The sequence below is a fragment of the Anarhichas minor genome, unplaced genomic scaffold, assembly GCF_050575085.1.
Source record: "Anarhichas minor isolate MPS153535 unplaced genomic scaffold, ASM5057508v1 ptg000137l, whole genome shotgun sequence".
Taxonomy (NCBI): Eukaryota; Metazoa; Chordata; class Actinopteri; order Perciformes; family Anarhichadidae; genus Anarhichas; species Anarhichas minor.
Window position 1 is genome coordinate 1001328 of NW_027466583.1, and position 20546 is coordinate 1021873.

Here is a 20546-nt window from a genome sequence, read left to right on the forward strand (position 1 = left end):
ACGCTAGAGCACATACCTGCTCATCACGCTAGAGCACATACCTGCTTCACGCTAGAGTATATACCTGCTCATCACGCTAGAGTACATACCTGCTCATCACGCTAGAGCACATACCTGCTCATCACGCTAGAGCACATACCTGCTCATCACGCTAGAGTACATACCTGCTCATCACGCTAGAGTATATACCTGCTCATCACGCTAGAGCACATACCTGCTCATCACGCTAGAGCACATACCTGCTCATCACGCTAGAGTACATACCTGCTCATCACGCTAGAGTATATACCTGCTCATCACGCTAGAGTACATACCTGCTCATCACGCTAGAGTATATACCTGCTCAACATGCTAGAGTACATACCTGCTCATCACGCTAGAGTACATACCTGCTCATCACGCTAGAGTATATACCTGCTCATCACGCTAGAGTACATACCTGCTCATCACGCTAGAGTACATACCTGCTCATCACGCTAGAGCACATACCTGCTCAACATGCTAGAGCACATACCTGCTCATCACGCTAGAGTATATACCTGCTCAACATGCTAGAGTACATACCTGCTCATCACGCTAGAGTACATACCTGCTCATCACGCTAGAGTATATACCTGCTCATCACGCTAGAGCACATACCTGCTCATCACGCTAGAGTATATACATGCTCATCACGCTAGAGCACATACCTGCTCATCACGCTAGAGTATATACATGCTCATCACGCTAGCTGGTGAACAAAGTCAAATAGTTTTACTTACCGATCAGAATAATGTTCACAGATGCTTTCCTAAGCTTTAAAGATGTATCTCAATAATATTTATAGAAGCTTTACACAGCAGTTATTAACCATTAACAATGTTACAAATATATAATGTTTAAAGAGGTTTCACTGATGTCTTCACCACTCATTTGGTACACGTTCATAAATACTTAATATAGTATATACAATGTTATGTGGTGAATAAATTATAGCATAACTAATAAATAGCAAATATTTGTTAATAGTGAAATAGCTTTGAACTGAAGTTTAATTAACTGTTACCATTTATTAATGATTGTTTTTACAGAGTAAAACAGAAATATGTATCAGAACCCAATAATCATCTCCGGACCCCTCCGATTTATCTGGTGACCCTCCGGAGGGGCCCGACCCCTAGGTTGAGAACCACCATGACTGTATATGAAGTAAGTAAAGTAGCTGCACCCGGAACAGTGACGCTTCAATATTAACTATCTATTAATGTCACATATAATCAGATATCAGTCATAAGGGGAACACACACATTTTATTAGTTATTTATAGTATTGAAATAGTGCTTCTACTGAGTGTGTAAGAAGAATATGAGCATCAGCAAACCTGAGGCAAAACATGACTGACAGTGTGTGTGTGTGTGTGTGTGTGTGTGTGTGTGTGTGTGTGTGTGTGTGTGTGTGTGTGTGTGTGTGTGTGTGTGTGTATCGGGGGCTGGGTGTTCATAAACATTACAAACATGATTTAATCCCACCGGTCTGTAGAGTCTGAAGATCCTCCACTCGTCTCCTGTTTAACTTTAAATGATTAATATTAATAATAATAAATCACTAGTTTCTGCTGACTCAAGTCAAGAGATGGACGAGGTAAGAGTTCACTATTATTTGTAAGAAACAGCTTTTCTTCTTTGTATAAAACCCTTTTAAGAGAATTGTTCTCATCTGATTATTTGATCTCATTTATGCGGTTTTATTGTATAATTGTATGACTGTCACTCGTTTCCTTTGTTATAGTTATTATTCTCGTTATATTATCATCAATGCTCATTCTTCTAGAGGTTATAACACAATATCTATAATATACCTACACAAATAGAGTACATTGAAATGATTGAGATTATTGATTTGAATTGTTCCAGTACACACAGTACACACATTCTACATGATATTTAAACTATTGTCTAAAGATGTGGTTAATCTTACAACTATTAGTTAAAAATAAATAAATGAATATGATTAATACAATAACTTTATATTACACTGTAGGATATTTTTTGTAATTGTTTGTTACTTTTAATTGTGTTTTTGTACTTCAATTGTTTTACTCATCTTTAAATTGTCAGATTTGTTATATTGTAAAGCTCTTTTATAAAATGACGTGATTATTAACATTAAAAGAATACGAGTCATTATTTCACTCTGCAACACAACCCTGTTTATTAATCGACTCATCGGTTCATGATTCAGTCAGCTGACATCTCTCTCTGTGCGTCGTGTTCATTGAATTGAACTTTTGATCTTTCAGGAGATCGGACTGATGAGCAGAATGAATCAGAACCCTGCAGGTCCAGGCTGCGGTGGGTAAAAATATCAAATATAACTGAACATGAATAACTTTAGATGACAAACACACACACACTTATTACATATATATGAATATTTAATGGGTTCCTTGTTTATCGGTCGTGCTTCAGGTGAACTTCGGGTGTTTGACTGGAGTCCAGCTCAACAGCAGTACCTGCATCTGACCAGCGGGGGGCGAAACCACACGTCACACACTCAGATTGCTGCTAATGTGAGTGGACTACTCAATGTGTGTGTGTGTGTGTGTGTGTGTGTGTGTGTGTGTTTGTGTGTGTGTGTGTGTGTGTGGTCAAACCATCCCCAGAAGCCAATAAGATCCTCTTCCAACACTATCAGTGTTAAATGTAAATCTCAGAGAGTCTGTGTGGTGCTCTAACCCCAGGCTGTGTGTGTGTGTGTGTGTGTGTGTGTGTGTGTGTGTGTGTGTGTGTGTGTGTGTAATGTTGACCATACTGTAGAGTAATGTTGCCCCTTTGTCAGTATGTTACCCATCCAACACTGTTAGAGTGAGAACACAGCTGGGAGGGAAAACAGACATAAGCTACAAGCTGCTGTCTCTTTCTGTTACATCAAGTACTTTGTATGTACTTCTACTAGTATAACTACCACTGATACTGCTGTTACTGCTCTTGCTACTAACACTTATAATACAACTTAAAACTCTAAATTATATATGTGGTGATTGCAACTGCCGCTTAATTAAAGCTCACCACTGGAGTGTTTGACCACTAGAGGCGCTATTGAGCGATGTTTTTTACGAACACAGTTTGCATTAAAGCCATTGGTTTTATTCCTCTAGCCTGTGGTGCTAATGCACAAAAAAAACGCGAATAAAAGGCAGTGAAGAAGAAGATTGTTTGCAAGTACACATGGATGTGATGAATTTTAAATATTTTGAGGGTGAAATTAGGGAATCAAACCCCACTTTAGAGACTCTTTATGTTGTGCAATAGCCAGTTGGTGTTTTATCTTCAGTCATTATCTAAATAATAAATGGCAGAATCGGCCATTGACAGGAAATGATCCAGCGGTGTTTATATCAGCCCCGACTGGTTACTCTTCATTCTCCTGCAGACGTATCCGAACTGCATTAAACACAAAGAGGGCTTTTATTGTGAAGGAGTAACAACCTAACTTCAACTTTGAAATTTGACTATTTCTCTCTGCAGACGTCCGTCCATCCTCTCGTTCCTCTCCTCCTCTACAGTGACAGACACCTCCCTCCTTCCTTCCCGTACAGCCGGCCAATCGGTGCCTCTGCTGCCCAACAGGCCGACGCCCACTCCGGGGCACACCCACGTTACCACGGCAACGGTTTCACCAGGTGAGTTTGTGAAGTGTTTTTCAAGTAAATCTGAACGATTTCACGCGTTTCATTAATATACTAGAATATTAAACGTACTGCAGCTACTAGTACTACTTCTAGTACCGTGAATACTGACACTGAAAACTCCTGCACTGTTACTTCCTCCACTGCAGCAGAGAATAGTTAAAGTACTACTACTACTACTACTACTACTACTACTACTACTATCACTGTTACTTCTGCTTCGGCTACTGTGACTGTAGTAGTAGTTCATAGTATTATAGCAGTAACAGTGTGATACTATGGTGAAGTGCTACTACTACTACAGCTATGACTAATATGGCTGTTACTTGTTATACAACTACGATTGCAGTAGTAGTTTATACTTACATATCAGTAACAGTACTGTAGTAGTACGGTATATTACTATAGTAGCTACTACTACAGTAGTCTACTGATACTACGACAAACTACTACTGCTACTACTACTTCAGTACTGTTACTTGTACAACAACTACTTCTACTAATGGAGTTGCTACTATTCTTCTACTCTCTCTCCCCGTCTGTCTGTCTCTCTCTGTCTTTCTCTCTGTCTCTCTGTCTGTCTCTCTCTGTCTCTCTCAGCAGCAGACAGGTGGTGAAGAAGCCTCTGAATGCCTTCATGCTCTTCATGAAGGAGATGAGACACAAAGTGCTTGAGGAGGGACGAGAGAGAGAGAGCGCCACCATTAATCGCATCCTAGGACGCAGGGTGAGACAGTGAGCCCACTAGTACCACTACTAGTACCATTACTAGTACTGCTTCCATTACAGCTTCTACTACCAGTACTTCAATTTATTTTACCATTACTTCTCAATGGTAATACCATTTACATTACCACCACAACTACTACAACAACTACTAGTAACACTATTAGTACTGCTACTAATTTGTATTACTATTACTACTAATTCCATTTGTAATACTACTACCATTTCATTACTACTAAAGCTACTACATCTAACAGTACCAATACCACTGCTTCAGTTTGGACCATTCTTTTTAAACCGTGTTTTACAGAAGTTACAGAACTGTGAAGGGTAAAGGGAGGAAATGTATGAGATTGAAGTGTGATAATAACAATAATAATACTAATAACTGTCTGTCTCTCAGTGGCATGCTCTGTCGCACTCTGAACAGTCTAAATACTACGACCTGGCCCAGAAGGAGAGACTGCTCCACATGCAGCTGTACCCTGGATGGTCCGCCCGGGATAACTACGTATGTACTGCATATTCACCTCAAAGGATATACTATGTATGCATGTGTGTGTGTGTGTGTGTGCTGCAGAGAGCTTCAGTTTCTTCTTCTTTCTCTCATTAAAGGGTAAAAGGAAACGGAAGAAGAGCCAGCAGACCACAGGAAGCTTCCCCAGGTCAGGTTAAAAAACAACCAAATGAAAGGCTTCTTTATCTTTAACATGCACTACTACTACTACTACTACTACTACTACTACTACTACCACCGCCATTATTACTACTACTACTACTACTACCACCACCACCACCACCATTATTACTACTACTACTACTACTACTACCACCACCATTATTACTACTACTACTACTACTACTACCACCACCACCATTATTACTACTACTACTACTACCACCACCATTATTACTACTACTACTACCATCATCACCACCACCATTATTACTACTTCTACTACCACCTCCATCACCACCGCCATTATTACTACCACTACTTCCATTTCTACCACTATCACTTCAATTTCTACTTCTTCCATTGTGACTACTACTACCACCACCACCATTGCTACTATAAATTATTACTACATTATAATGATCGATATGTTCACCACTTTAATGTTTTATTTATAAAATCATGTGTTGTTTTTGTTCTTTTTCTTGCAGCTGGACTCTGAGTGCTGGATGAGACCCCTGAAAACAAACACACAAACAGACAGGGGGGTGTCGTCTGCATATACTCGTTCTCAAAATAAAATATATATATATATTAATAAATGTTTAAGTTTTAATCTGATGGAGCTAGATGGAAAGTTAAAGGATCACCAAAGATCTTAAAATTCATCTTGAGGAGATAATCTGAAAACCACCGTTTCACTAACACAACAATCAATCGTCAACACCAACTCTTAGAAATGAAAATAAATCTTTTTATTATCAAAGCAAACTGACTGTGACACTTTGTTCAAGTCCACTTACGATGAAGTGTGAGAACCAGAAACACCAGGCAACACTTTGATGAAAGTAACTCTTGTGGAAGGACCACCTTCATGAGTCCAACTTTAAATCAGCAGCAGTTCTACCAGCTGGTAGAAGTTATTGTTTCACGATTCATTTTAACATCAAGAACAACAGATACCACCGACCTCAGCGTCTCTTTACACATTTTGACTTGTAAATATAACTTAAACAACAATAATCATGTACAGGAAGACATTTACAACAATACTCAGAACGTGGTACTTTTGACCTCCATGTGAGCTCAACTTGTTTTTAGCATCGTTGGCACTAGCATGTTGCTAACTGAACCCACTTCAATACCACAAGCTTCCCCTCCACAGCAAGGCCAGTTTTTTGGTAAAGAAAAGTCCACAATTTAAGAAAACATTTCCATTTGTTATTTGACAATGCAACAGAATTCAGTTTGAAGATATGTTTCTTGTTGACGGCATGAATCGAAGCCACAGATGTTTGTGTTTTGTTTTTAAATTGGCAGCCACGTTTAGCTTCAACGCTAAAGATAAATCCACGTTCTCCACCAAGAAGAGGAATCGTGGATCAACTTCTCCTTCGATGCCAATCATCCGTTCTGTAAATAAATTCTCCTGTCGCCGCCGGTTAGCATGCTAACAAGATGAAGTCCTCTGTCATTGAGTTTTTCAAGCTGGGTATAAACTGTTAATGGCATCGACCCAACTGTGTACACAGTGAAAGTCTAGTTTCATTCTTGTAATCAGATTTAAATCATAATTCTGTCGGCTTTGGAGCGTTTCTTGTGTTTAGCAACATTTAACATTTGAGTAATTTAAGTAAATGAGAAAAACAGAATAAGCAGAAACATCTTGTGTATTTGTGAAACCCAGTCCTAATCAGACGATGGAACAGTGAACATGTTAACCAGCACAAAATATTCAGTTTTTTTGCTCCATATTACAAAAAAAGGCAACATTCCCATGAAGCTAACGTGCTAACGTGGCGAATGTCAGAACGCTCCGAACAGCTGAGTACCATCGCTCACGTTCTAATCAGAAACCGCTCCATTCAAAATAAGAATATGACTTTTACAGATTCAGAACATTGTCATATTGTTAATAATAGTGGCATATTAGTGTGCATGTAAACGTAGTCAGAGAGAGAAACTACTTATTTTCCGCTTCATCCTCGTGTTTGAATTCTGTTCTCCTGGTTGTTTGGCCAGTTGATGAACGTTTTAATCCTCCAGGTTCACACAATTTACGGGCAAATACATGAACAGCAGCACCGGTATCGCAACTGCTTGTCTACACGTACGAGCTGTTACAAAGCAAACTTATGAAAAGCTGCTTTTCGCCTCTTCAGCTGGTGGATCTGTTGGCGTTTGAGCAGCAGGATCTACAACCGAAGTCCATTTTTAGAAGCTGCAGCTGGAATTTGAACTCGTATTACGGCAGCTTGCAGGATGGTCATTTGGGTTTACTGACACTTTTGGCATATTGAGCGTATTTAAACCTTAAATTAGATCAAGACAGATGTTAATGCAAGGATGCAAGGATGAAAAATACAAGTGCAGCTAAGACACAAGAGAAGCTCGGCCAGTATAACCAAACGAATGCCACGATAAATTCTTGAACTCCCTCACAATCTGAAGATGTTTACTTTTCCTCATTTCATGCATTTCTTATAAGAATGTTTTTAATGGAAACGCTCAAATGTATCAAACACAACTCGTCCAGATTCATGTGACACGATGAATTGTTAAACTCGATGAATAAATAGCAGGAGATAACGATAATGTAAACGTCTCTTCTTCTTCTTCTTCCTCCTCGTGGAGCTGGAAATGCTGTTTTCAAATAAATAAACGATCATTCAGGACTCGGCCCTCCTCCGTTACTCGTCCCTCCCCCCCTCCACCATCCTGTACCGCTGCCTGCAGGACGACGGCAGCGCCACCGGCCACGAGAACACGATGGGAACCGTCGTCTGGACGTTCCTCTCCAGGAAGTTGAAGACGGGGTTCCACCACGTCCTCGACAGGTAGTTGTTGGGAGCTTGACGCAGCGCCTGAGAAAGAAATACACACACAAAAAATGAATAAACCGATAACCAATTCATCGTTTTCTTTTCCTCAAATGTGACTATTTGGTGCTTTTAGATCATAACTGATAATTAAAGGAATATATGTTGGTTGGATAACACCAATTTGAACGAGTCACTTTGGGTTTAATCTGATATTTTATGGACAAAACAAAGTACGGGGGGAGACAAATCTGACAGACTAACTGTCAGTAAAACCATTAAAGAACTCTAAATACTATCCCTTTACTTTGTTTAAATCCTCTATAGTTGTCATTTGTATAAACAAATGATGCTGTATAATAATGTTCTTATAGCTCGTGTTCAAACATCATAATTCATCTCTAATATCTATTTTATATTAACGTGAAAACATCTCCTTCAAACTACTGGATTTATTCTAGTTTATCACCAAAACTACATTTTACAGATGACATGTGAACACATCATGATAACGTTATAATGTACCTTCAGCCAGTACTCATGTTCACTGAGCAGAGCCTGAAGGCATCATCATGTAACTGAAGTGAACCTCCGTTGGTTAGCCGTTAGCGGTGCTGCTAACGTTACTAGCTCTACTAGCTGCACCTACATGCGTGTTGGCCATGGTGTGGTACCACCAGAAGGTCCTGGTGGTGGCGATGTATCCGATCAACACGTCGATGCTGTAGTGCTCGTGGGCGACGAGGATGCAGACGACTCCCGAGGCGCTGAGCAACCAGCAGAACCAGCGATACCACCACATCCACCGGGGGGAGTCTGACACACACATGCATACAAAACAGCATTATAGATAATATTCATCCAACAAAGATGTAAAGGAAATATTCAGAAAAGTTAGTAAAAAAAATATTTGTATTTATTTTTGTTTTGTGTGTTTAAAATGTCTCATTAAAATCTATTTAATTTAATTAAAATAATTAATTTTTTCCATAAATAACCAATAGATTAAACCCTGGAATTAAATGAATCAACCTGCTTTGTAACTAAAAATTCCAGTTATTAACAAAACAAACATACAGTATATATATATATATATATATATATATATATATATATATATATATATATATATATATATATATATATATATATATATATATATATATATATATATATATATATATAATATATAATATATAAATGAGGATGAGTACTCACACTCCTGGATGAAGAGGTAGGAGAGCGTCAACATGACGGTGTGACCGCTGTACAGGAAGTCACCACACATCAGGTGAGATCCGGTCAGAGACAAACCTGAACAAAGACACGGAGCAGTGAGTCCCAGAGAGGAGCTGGAGTTAAAACTGGAAAACCTAAATGGATTTTATTTAAAGTTACCTTATGCTAAGCTAGCTAATTCTATGCTAAGCTAGCTACCTCTATGCTAAGATAGCTACCTTTGAGAAAGCTACTTTTATGCTGAGCCAACAACCCTTATGCTAGTTACCATTATACTCAGCTAACTACATTCATGCTAAGCTAGCTACCTGTATGCTGAGCTAGCTACCTTTATACTAACCTGACAACCATTGTTTTTAGCTGGCTACCTTTATGCTAAGCTAGCTTATTTTAGGAGGAATTTTGCTGTTTTTTCTCCATTGTGAATTGATTTAATTATGTGGAATAACATGAATGTACAAAATGGAATTTTTTTAAACACTCAACTCTTGAAGCCGCGACTATTTCATAAGCTAGCTTTCACCTGATAGTTTGCGGCCTGTACAACCCAAAAGTACGGATGTTTTTGGTTTTAAGCTGTGATTTGCACCCAAAATTAATTTCTAATTCACATTTTCAATTGTATAAAATAGCTACAATTTGCCAGCCAATCACAGTGCAGGATTTCTGTTTTCATGCTATAAAATGTGGCTAAACAAACAAAATGGTTTTGTTACCTCCTCCTGAGATCAAACTCAAAATCCTCCAGATTTTCCCCGTGGAGTCGTTGTACAGCTGCACAGAGACGACCCAGAACAAACATTTACTGGTGATGTGTTCAAGAAAACAGGTAAATGTGCAGTAAATCTCAGTATTTGGTGCGTATCCGTACCTTTGGAGCGCAGACCATGTGTTTCCCCGGCACCGGCAGGGTGGTGAGGTACATGGTGACGCAGCGATACATGTAGAGAGTCCCGATGAGGAAGAAACAGCGACGGCCCACGATAGCTCTGCAGAGAGAGGAAGAGGTTTACATCAATAAAATATTAAAAATAAAAGTTCTATGTTTCCCTCTGTGCTGCAGGTGGAGTCACCTTCAGTGCTTTAATATTTATACAATATAATCAGACAGCTTGAATTATCATCATAATAATAATGATAGCAATAGTTTGTGATAATAATAATAATAATAATAATAGCATCCCTGTTAATAATTCTCAATTATCTATCAGTTTTAGGTTCGGGTCTGGACCCGGACCGCGGTCCCCCTATTAGAGACCCCTGGACTAAACAATTAACCGATTCATAGAAGAAGAAAGTCGCCAACGAAAATAACGGCTAGCTTCAGTCCGATCAACAGTCACGCTCTAATCTCACTTTGTGTATTAAACCCGGTCTCTGATCGGACCCCAGAACTCCACAGTACTACGAGTACTTCTACTGATACCACAAACACATGTGGTCCAGCTGCTGCCGGTCATACTTACTTGTGCTTGAGGAAGATCAGCTGGACGAGCCAGAGTCCGCACAGGATGAGCCCGTTGACCTCGGTGACGGTGAAGGCCCAGGGCACGCGGTCCACGTAGTCGAAGAACTTGTCCGGCAGCGGCGGGCTCACCGACTTGTCCGGCACCCTCTCGTGGACCACGGTGATGATGACGGTGGTGAAGACCAGGATGAACAGCGCGTAGAGGAAGGCCACGGCGGTCTTCCACCACTCTGCGGGGAGGTGGTTGGCCCGCTCATCCGGCACAGCGATCTTCACGTAGTCGCAGTGGCGCCTCAGCCCGCTGCTCAGGGAGTTGATCAGCTGGTTCTGTTTGAACAGGCTGCTCAGTTTGCTGCACTCCGGCTGCTTTTCGGCTGCGGCGGCAGACGGCGGCGGTAAAGGCGGCGTTGGCGGCGAGGAGGCGTGGCGGGTCGGGTTTCCGTTGGCGACCTTCGGAGGATGGGGAGGAGTGTCGGGATTCGCAGTGGTCACGTTAACTTCCACGTGGGGGCGGACGTCCTCGTCGTCCTGGATCAGTTCTGACGCTGCCATTTGGGTCGACCTTTAAACAATTCTAACAACCAATAAGGCCGAATTACCCCGGTTCACCGACCAATCACAGCCGTCGTAACGTGTCAGCTGATTACACAACCAAAGCTGTTCGTTTCCTCTGGAGGTTTTTAGTGTCACAGATGTTCCTTTATCACAGATGTTCCTTTATCGGGTCTCGACTGCTCCGGGTTCAGGTTTGATCAAGAATCCAGCGATCAGCAGCAGGTGTGAGGTCACAAGCCTGGAAACAAACAACACATTTGGTTTTACTTTTCAGCAAACGGAGACGAGTCACAATGTTTTTGTTTTTTTCTGGTTTCTATTTTGTTTCCGGTTAAATTAACTTCTTTAACGAACCAACAGTCTCACTCTGTAACCTGCGTCACTGTCTGAGTCACCAGACGTCACCAAACCCAACGGAGTTCTGAACAGACTGCTGAACTCTACTCAGGTTTGTTTGCAGGAATTCTCCTCATCTCTGCATATCGAGTTCAGGTGGGAGACTGACTTGCGACACACACATCTACACACACACACATCTACATAAACACATCTACATAAACACACACATCTACACACACCAGGCTGTTGAGTGAATGAATCTTGACTGCAGGTAACCTGAGGGCGGCACTCCCAGTGTGACAGACACACCTTAAGCACACACACACACACACACACACACACACACACACACACACACACACACACACACACACACACACACACACACACACACACACACACACACACACACACACACACACACACACGTAGAGAACGAGTCAGACAGCATCGATGACGTCATCGTCTCACAGGAACCTGAAACCACCTTTAAACTCACAACATGTAACTCAGTAAGAACTCTCTCTTGCAAAACTAAAAGTTGAACTCATAAGCAATACGAATAAATACATTAAAGTACATACACTGGTTTGGAAAAAGACCTTTTTTGCTCAATGTTCTGCTTCCTCCTGTTTGATGAAACACTTGAGTGAGCAGCTGCTTGAGGAGATGAAACTATGAATCAAGAGTCAGACATCGATGAGTCTGAACGTGAGATTTAATGACAATAAAGTAAATATAGAAGAGAACCAGACCCTTTAACTTCACATGTGATCAATACCGAGTCATGTTTAGTCAACTCCTCACTCAGGAACAAGATAATACAAATAATAATTTGATCATTTATATCCAGAATTAATGAGAAGAGTGTTTAAAATGTTAAAAGTTTATGTTCCTTCATGAACGTTTCTTCCTGGTGAGCGCACCCCCCCCCCCCCCCCCCACACACACACGTCACACCGAGGTGAACGTCTGTTACAAACGTTTTTAAATCCCTTTAGAACAAATCTAAACTTTGTTTCATGTTGTTGTTTAACACAAACTAACTGAACTTTATTACACAACTGTTATTTAAAGTCTAAATCTTGTTCATATTGTTCTCGTTTCATTTGTTTTAATCACCACTAAAGCTCTTTGTTATATATTTATATTACTTTATTATATTATTAATTGACCAACAGATTTAAAACCTAAAAAGGTAAAATATTCAAAGACATTAAATAAAATCAAATAAACAAATTCCCACATTTGAGAAGCTCACAACTAAATGTGGGTGTTTTTTGCTTGATAATAAAAATGGATTAACAAAATATTAATTTTATTTTTCCTAAACCGTCTTTGAAGGATTTAAAAATGATTTTTATATTTAAAAAAAGCGAAATAAATGAGCCGAACATCTCAAATATGTTTTTTACATTTTGTCTTAACACGATAAAGTATAAAATGAGCCCGTTACAATAATAACAATCTGACACGTTTCACCATTGTTTTGACATAAATATCTTTGTGAAAGATAGAAGTTGTATTTTGCTGCTTCTTAAATAAAGTGAGATGTTTATCAGCGTCATGAGATGAAGACGAACACGTTAGTGAGTGAACGTCTTCCTGTTGACACAAGAACAGACTCGACTCTAACGCAGTTAAAGATCACGAGAACTCAATTCAGCCCCAAATCACAAAGTGGATCCACTAACAGGAGACGGACGAGGGTCATGGGGTCGCACCGATGGACAGAATCTCTCTTTCATTATCAATTCATTTCTTTACTCTTCTTTAAATGAAATGATTCATTGAATCCATCAAGTATCAGATAATAAGATAATAAGATAATAAGTGCGTCTATGTTGACGTTTATGAATTATTTGTTTTGTTTCGACCAACAAAATTGAACACGATACAAAAAACAGAGAAAAGCAGCAAAGCGTGAACTACCAGATATTTGTGATTAATTATGAATCTATATTATACAAATACAGTTTACTTAAATACAGTAACTTCATTAATTGACAGTTTTTTTAAGGACTAAATAATAGTAACAAATATATACATATATTTATAAATGTATATCTATGTATTTATTTTGAAATATATCTATATATTGTATATGTATTAATACATCTATTTATATATAAATATACATGTATTTACACACGTGTATATATATTTATATAAATACATGTGTGTTTGTGTTTGAATAAATATATTGTTGGTACTTAAATCTATTGCTGAAACATTTAGTCAATTAATTAAGTCAACGCCAATTATTCTGATTATAAATACACACACACACACACACACACACACACACACACATATATATATATATATATATCAATATACATAGAAGTATAAATATTTACCAAATTAAATAGCTTTAAATGATTGTAGGAAATCGATGAACCTTGTTAATGGACCAGCTATTAAATATTTAAATAAAGTAACATAATGGATCTAAACAAGAGCGAAACTGGAGGCTGTGAATGTTTTAAACAATAATATCTACCACATGAACACCTTTATATAATATCTACCACATGAATAACTTTATATAATATCTACCACATGAACACCTTTATATAATATCTACCACATGAACACCTTTATATAATCGATCGATTGATCGATAGATAGATTGATTACCTTGAGGTACAGACTGGATGTGTTTCACTCTTAACTTCTCTAAAACTTTCCGCGCTCGTGCTTCGACACGTCAGGACTCCATGAGGAACACAGACTCACCTGTCGGACGGTGCGCGAGGCGTTTCCGCCTCTTTTAACCTCAAACAGGTAGAAGCAGGTGAGCGCGCTGCCTTTAGTGTGCGCGTGGAGCTCAACAACAGAACCAACTCACCGCTCAGAACACTTCTCACTTCTTCTCGGGACTCCTTACTTTCTTTTTTCTTCTCCCAAAAACTTCCTCTTCCTCCTCATCTCACGCCCTCCTCGGTAACTGTGGGCGCGCGCCTGCGTTCTCCGTGTGAGCGCGAGCGTGTTGAATCCAAATATGGTGCGACGCCCCCCCCCCCCCCCCCCCTCACCTGAGTTTCGCTGGAACTCGGAATTTTCCGTGAAAGGGATCGATGAAAATAAAGATGTCCACGTTTTATATTTATATATATATATATAACATATATATATATATATGTTATATATATAACATTTATATATATATATATAAATGTTATATATATATATATATATATATATATATGTTATATATATATATATATATATATATATAACATATATATATATATATATAACATATATATATATATAACATATATATATATATATATATAACATATATATATATATATATAAATGTTATATATATAACATATATATATATATATGTTATATATATATATATAAATGTTATATATATATAACATTTATATATATGTTATATATATATGTTATATATAACATATATATATATATATATATGTTATATATATATATATATGTTATATATATATAACATTTATATATATATATATATATAACATTTATATATATGTTATATATATATATATATGTTATATATATATATATGTTATATATATATATGTTATATATATATATATATATGTTATATATATATATATGTTATATATATATATATATATGTTATATATATAACATTTATATATATATATATATATATATACATATAACATTTATATATAAATACATGTCATTTGTATGTACATATTATTTTAGTTTTTCTTATTTTTAATTAACAATAGGTCTGTTTGAATACTTCTTCCATCACTGGGACATTTATTGACTTAAGAAGAAAAAACATTATATATATATATATATAAATATATCTATAAATGTATTTTTTTCATTTTCTAAGGCAATAAATAAATAAATTATTTTGACGTCATACTCTGATATTACTGATAATCTCGTGACAGCTTTGTTCGACGTCGCTGGATAATGTGTCACATGAGGAAGTAGGAGGGAACCAAACGTCTGCTGCAGAGGCGTTGTATCCTCCTGTTGTTCTGCTGGAAAGTGAAAGTGATGCTGAAGCAGCATCAGAGTGAAGTTTAATAAAGCCAACATCTAACTGCTGTTATGAAACAATAACCACTTCTCTTCTGAACTTGAGGTTTGTTCCACGTTAACATGACTGATGAGGGATCAACTGTTCACATCTTCCTCGTGCTGCTTCAGTTCAGATGGTTCAGATCAAACGTTCATCGTCTCACATGAACTCACCACACGGTGACATTAATGTGTTTAATATGAAGCTGTAGTTTAACCTCACTGTGTTTAATCCTGTCGGTTACTCACCGGCTTTCATCCATCGTCATTATTTTAACTCACTGAGTCCAAAGGAACTTTCAAAAGACTCAAACCACTTACAGCACAAATAATATGCTGATCTCTCATTATTTGAATGTATCATAATGAATATTAATGAGATTCATGTGGATATGATGGATATAGAATCTTCTTTCCTTTTATTTATTTATTTATTTTGAACAATGACAATAAACAGTAAATATAGAAAACTGTCAAACAAGAAGAAATCTTCACACACGTGGTCCAACTCCTCATAACTCACTTTATTAACTCAATACAACAATACAATGTATCACATAAATACAAAGTATACAACTCAACTTAAATGACTTTCAGCTCTGTGTACTTCTACTTCAGAGGAAAACATTAAAACATCTACGGTTTTAGATTAATGTTACTGGTTATAATACATTCATATCCATGAAACCATCCAGCAGCATGTCAGAATGCAGAGCTCCACCTAGAACAGATGTGAAGTACATTGAGGTACATTGAAGTACATTGAAATACATTGAAGTACATTGAGCTGATATTTCCTCTTTCTCTCTTTACTTGAAGTAACATTTGAATGCAGGAATATTACTGTGAGGTATTAATACCTTTACTATGAATAGTTTCACATCACGAGACAGTTTGGAGTACTGTTAGAAGTTTTAATATGTTTTCATGTGAGAAAGTATCCGTCTACATTCACATTATGTGGCTCTGTTGGTGATCATCTATCCAGCTCTGAGGTCAGCCTGGAACTGGACAGTCAGTGATGAAGAGGAGGATGAAGGATGAGATGAAGACCATCATACAGTGATGAAGAGGAGGATGAAGACCATAGATAACTCCTCTCACTCCGCTACGACCAGCTGTGACTGAGCAGCTCAATCAGACATCAGATCATCACAACGAGACCTTCAGACGCTGCTCTGGCCCTCCGACCTCTGAGAGACTGGAATCATCTGAGTCTATAAGGAGAGAACCACTGGATCTGGTTCTCTCAACAGAGAGGGATTCATTGAATGGAATCACGTGGAAGATAGATCGGACTATCAAAATGGAGGGGTAGTCTCGTACGTGACCACGCTACGCGAGACTCCGAAATGGCGACAGACAATAGAGATCAGGTTATCTATACGTGTCTACGTGGTCTTTTGAACCAGACTTCCAACTCCACTCGCGGTGACTGATCTATCAGCAGTTTGAAACACAGTAAGTCCTTCACAGCACTGACGGAAATCGGCAGTTCGTGAGCACACACAACAACAGGTTATAACAATACAGTAACTTAAAACAAACAGAGCAAGGTAATGAACACACTATGACCTAATTATGCCCAGACACACTCAGCCTCTTACGGTGAGATGACTTCGTTGTGGTCGACGTGGTCCTTCCGAGTTTCTTGGTTAAACTTGGGGTTGAGGAGCTCTTATGTGGAGGAGAGGTTCTGGAGGTATTGTGGCCGCGTAATGTTCCTCGTTGCTCTGCCGGAGACAGGCGGCGTGTTGCGGTAGTATTCTGACCGTGTAATCGGCCTCGATGCTCGGCTTCAAAGCAGTGCGAAGGAGAGGCGGTGATGGAGAGGGGGCAAAAGGTTAGTGTCAAAATATTGATTAGGAACGTATTTGTAATACGCCAAACACAAACGTAATCAGGGTGGAAAGGGAGAAAATACGTTTCTAGTCAAACGTAATTGAGAATGCATTTTAGTTTTGGGGGAACGTAATATTTAGGAGACAGGGTTGCTTTAGAGAGACGAGGTTCTCACAGGACGCTACAAATATGATGATCTTTTAGAAGATGATGCATAAATGGAGATTAAACCAGCCAACAGGATATGAAGCAGTTACAATGCAACATACACATTAATGCAGCAGGAATATGAATCCAGAAATATCAGATATAATAGTAATGGACCAAAATACAGACAATCCAGACAGATGAAAAAGATGGGGCTGGTGGCTGGGAATCAATGGAACACAGACAAACTGGGGGAAAGGGTCTGGTATATGTACTGACATGGCTGATTAGAAACTGGGACACAGGTGAGCAGCTGGAGGTGAAAGTCAGGTGAGCAGGATGAGGAGGGTCTGAGGACACCTGGTGGACAGGTGGAGAAAGACAACAAGGCTTCATAGAGATGAAGGAGCCTGAGGATGAGGCTGAAAAGAGGGACAGAAGAGGCAGAAACAAGCAGTCTTTATTTCAGTCCTTTATTATCCGATTGTTCATTTATTTATTATTAAAAACTAAATGATATTTTCCATTTGTCTCACCACTTTGACAAATCATTCAGATCAATAGAATTAGTTTATCTCAAATGGATGAAACTATTTCAAATCAAAACTTTATGGTGCTAAATGTCATGATAGTTCAACCAGACGATTAACTTCTCTTTATTCTGAAGGTTGTTGGTTCAAGCCCCTCCAACAGTTTGTTTTTTCTGTCTGATTTGATGGAACAAATTAAAGTCCCTTCAGAGATTGTTCCTGTAAACCATAAAGATAAACTACTGAAACCAGAAAGAAAAGCTTTTTAAATGTATTTTAAAAAGCAGTATGAAGGTTGTGGGTTCAAGCCCCTGCAAAACATTTCTTTCCTTCTGAAACACCTTAAATCATGCAGATGTTCCCTGAGAACCCTTAATAGGAAAAGAGAAAATGCTTTTAAAACTCTGAGAAGATAACCAGTCAAAACTCTAAACCTGTCGTGAAGACTCACATTTCGCACAACCACATCAATTGAAAGAAAGTTCTGAGAGCTCAGCTGGTAGAGAACATGTTTGCTAATCTGAACGTTGTGAGTTCTAATCCCAGCTGTGCTGTTCGTGTTTTCTCTTTCATAAAGGTGTCTCTTATTGTGAAAAGCCTTTTAATGAGTCGAACCAATCCGTGTGTTTCGTGAAGACACTCAGAGCTGATCAGAGATGTTTGGTTCTTCTTCTAACATAAAAGGTAACTGAACCTTCATTTGTACCTTAAATTACTTTCATTTTCTAATCAAGATTCAAATGTGAGGTTGATTAATGGATTAATATGAGAAGGTTTTATTGGAGTATCACCACAGTTTAAGGGTTTTAAAACCTCAAAACTCTTTTCTGTGGTTTCAATGGTTTATCTTCATGGTTTAAAGGAACTTTCCCTAAAGGGACTTTAAGTTTTAATTCAAATCACACAAAAATAACATTGTTTATTCGGAGGGTCTTGAACCCACAACCTTCAGATTGCAGACGAGTTTCTCATCTGGTTGAGCTATCTCAACCTTGAACAATTTCCTTTTATTATTGATCTAGTTTCATCTATTTGTGAGTCTTCACAGCAGCAAGAGTTTTTTTAAACCCTTAAAAAAAATGTCTGGCTTAATTTGAGCCAATTCTGTTGTTCCTATTAAGGGTTTTAAGAGATTATCTGCATGTTTTAAGGGGTTTCAGAGGGAAAAAATACTTTTGGAGGGGCTTGAACCCACAATCTTCAGACTGTGGAGCATTTCCTCATCCAGCTGAGCTGCCACGGACTCACAAAACATAATGTTTTGATTTGAGTTTGTTTCATTTATTTGTGAGTCTTCACAGCAGGTTTCAGGTTATTTAATGTAGAATGTGTTTCAGTGTGTAGACGTTTCTCTGCAGGTTGATGAAGGTGAACTCTCTGCAGCTTCAGTCTGATCTTCTTCCTCTCTCTCGTTCTCCTTGTTGATCTGTGCCGGAGATGGTCCGGTGGATAAGGATGCCGACCGCCGACCGACGACATCGCGGGTTTGATCCCCGCCTGAGGTAAGCCACGCAGGAGTGATTGTGATGAATGAATGAATGTGAGCTCTAATAAACAAAAAACACTAATTTCATGCGCCGATACAATTTCAAAAGCCTTTCGCGTCGATTTCAACTTCCGAATTTCAATTTCCGAATTTACATCATCGTCCAACGAGGAGGAAATGGAGAACAGGTAAGTCCAAATGAGCCCAGGAGGTCGAGCTAGCTAGCTTAGCTAGCTTGACAGGCACTTTTCAAAATCATTTGTTCAAAACTTTAAATGTTTGTGTTTTAATCTTCAGACTGTTCAAAAGAGTGAAATATGATCCGATCATGTGATCTTCACCTGCATATGACATATTAAACATTAAACCGGCTTCATTAAGGATTTTTAATGCATTATCTTTTGGTTTGTAGCCTTTTAGGGCTCATCATTTATTTGTCGAGAGATTTGACAAAATATGAAAACACACACAAAAGCTGCTAGATTGTGAATAAACTAAAATGTTAATTACTTTAATTACACAAAAACAAAAACTCACATTAAAGCTTAAAACCACACGGATCCTGGAAATCATGTTGAGACTAAAGTGACCCACGATGATAAACGAGAACCAGAAGTAAAAAGAAAAAGTAGAACCTGTTCCAAACAACATCGTTTTTAGAACATACTACACATGTTCTTACAAAGTACATAGAGGCATACTATGTTTTGGGACATACTAAATCTGTTTCTAGCACACTAGCTAGTATGCTGATGTGGGAGTTGGAACAAACAGGAAGTAGATAAAGTTTGGGACGTGGATGTTGTTATAGTACCGGTTTCCTCCACCAGAGGGGGCTGCTTGTGTCCTGGAAAACCCCACAGACCTCAAACACAACACACCGCTGTCTCTCTATATATAACACACACACACACACACACACACACACACACACACACACATTCTCTGCATACTGAGGCTTTAAATGACACTTAACCCCAGCTGGTAAGACAG

At 38.4% G+C, this 20546-nt stretch overlaps 1 protein-coding gene and 1 long non-coding RNA gene across 3 annotated transcripts; one reads left to right on the forward strand and one right to left on the reverse strand.

The window, feature by feature from the left end:
- Nucleotides 1–4795: 4795 nt before the first annotated feature.
- Nucleotides 4796–5829, forward strand: LOC142943491 (uncharacterized). The gene is made up of 3 exons (XR_012952074.1): nt 4796–4904; nt 5009–5058; nt 5561–5829. It is a non-coding gene; the product is annotated as an uncharacterized LOC142943491 (long non-coding RNA).
- Nucleotides 5801–14404, reverse strand: sgms2b (sphingomyelin synthase 2b). 2 transcript variants are annotated; one of them, XM_076085029.1, is made up of 7 exons: nt 14341–14404; nt 10594–11388; nt 9999–10116; nt 9844–9901; nt 9107–9202; nt 8538–8704; nt 5801–7933 (listed from the first exon to the last, which is right to left on the reverse strand). In XM_076085029.1, the coding sequence occupies exons 2-7, from the start codon at nt 11145–11147 to the stop codon at nt 7760–7762; spliced, it is 1167 nt and encodes a 388-aa protein (XP_075941144.1). In that variant the 5' UTR covers nt 11148–11388; nt 14341–14404; the 3' UTR covers nt 5801–7759. The 2 variants fall into 2 exon arrangements, with proteins under 2 accessions (XP_075941144.1, XP_075941143.1); XM_076085028.1 differs by having other exon boundaries at nt 14229–14387.
- Nucleotides 14405–20546: the final 6142 nt, after the last annotated feature.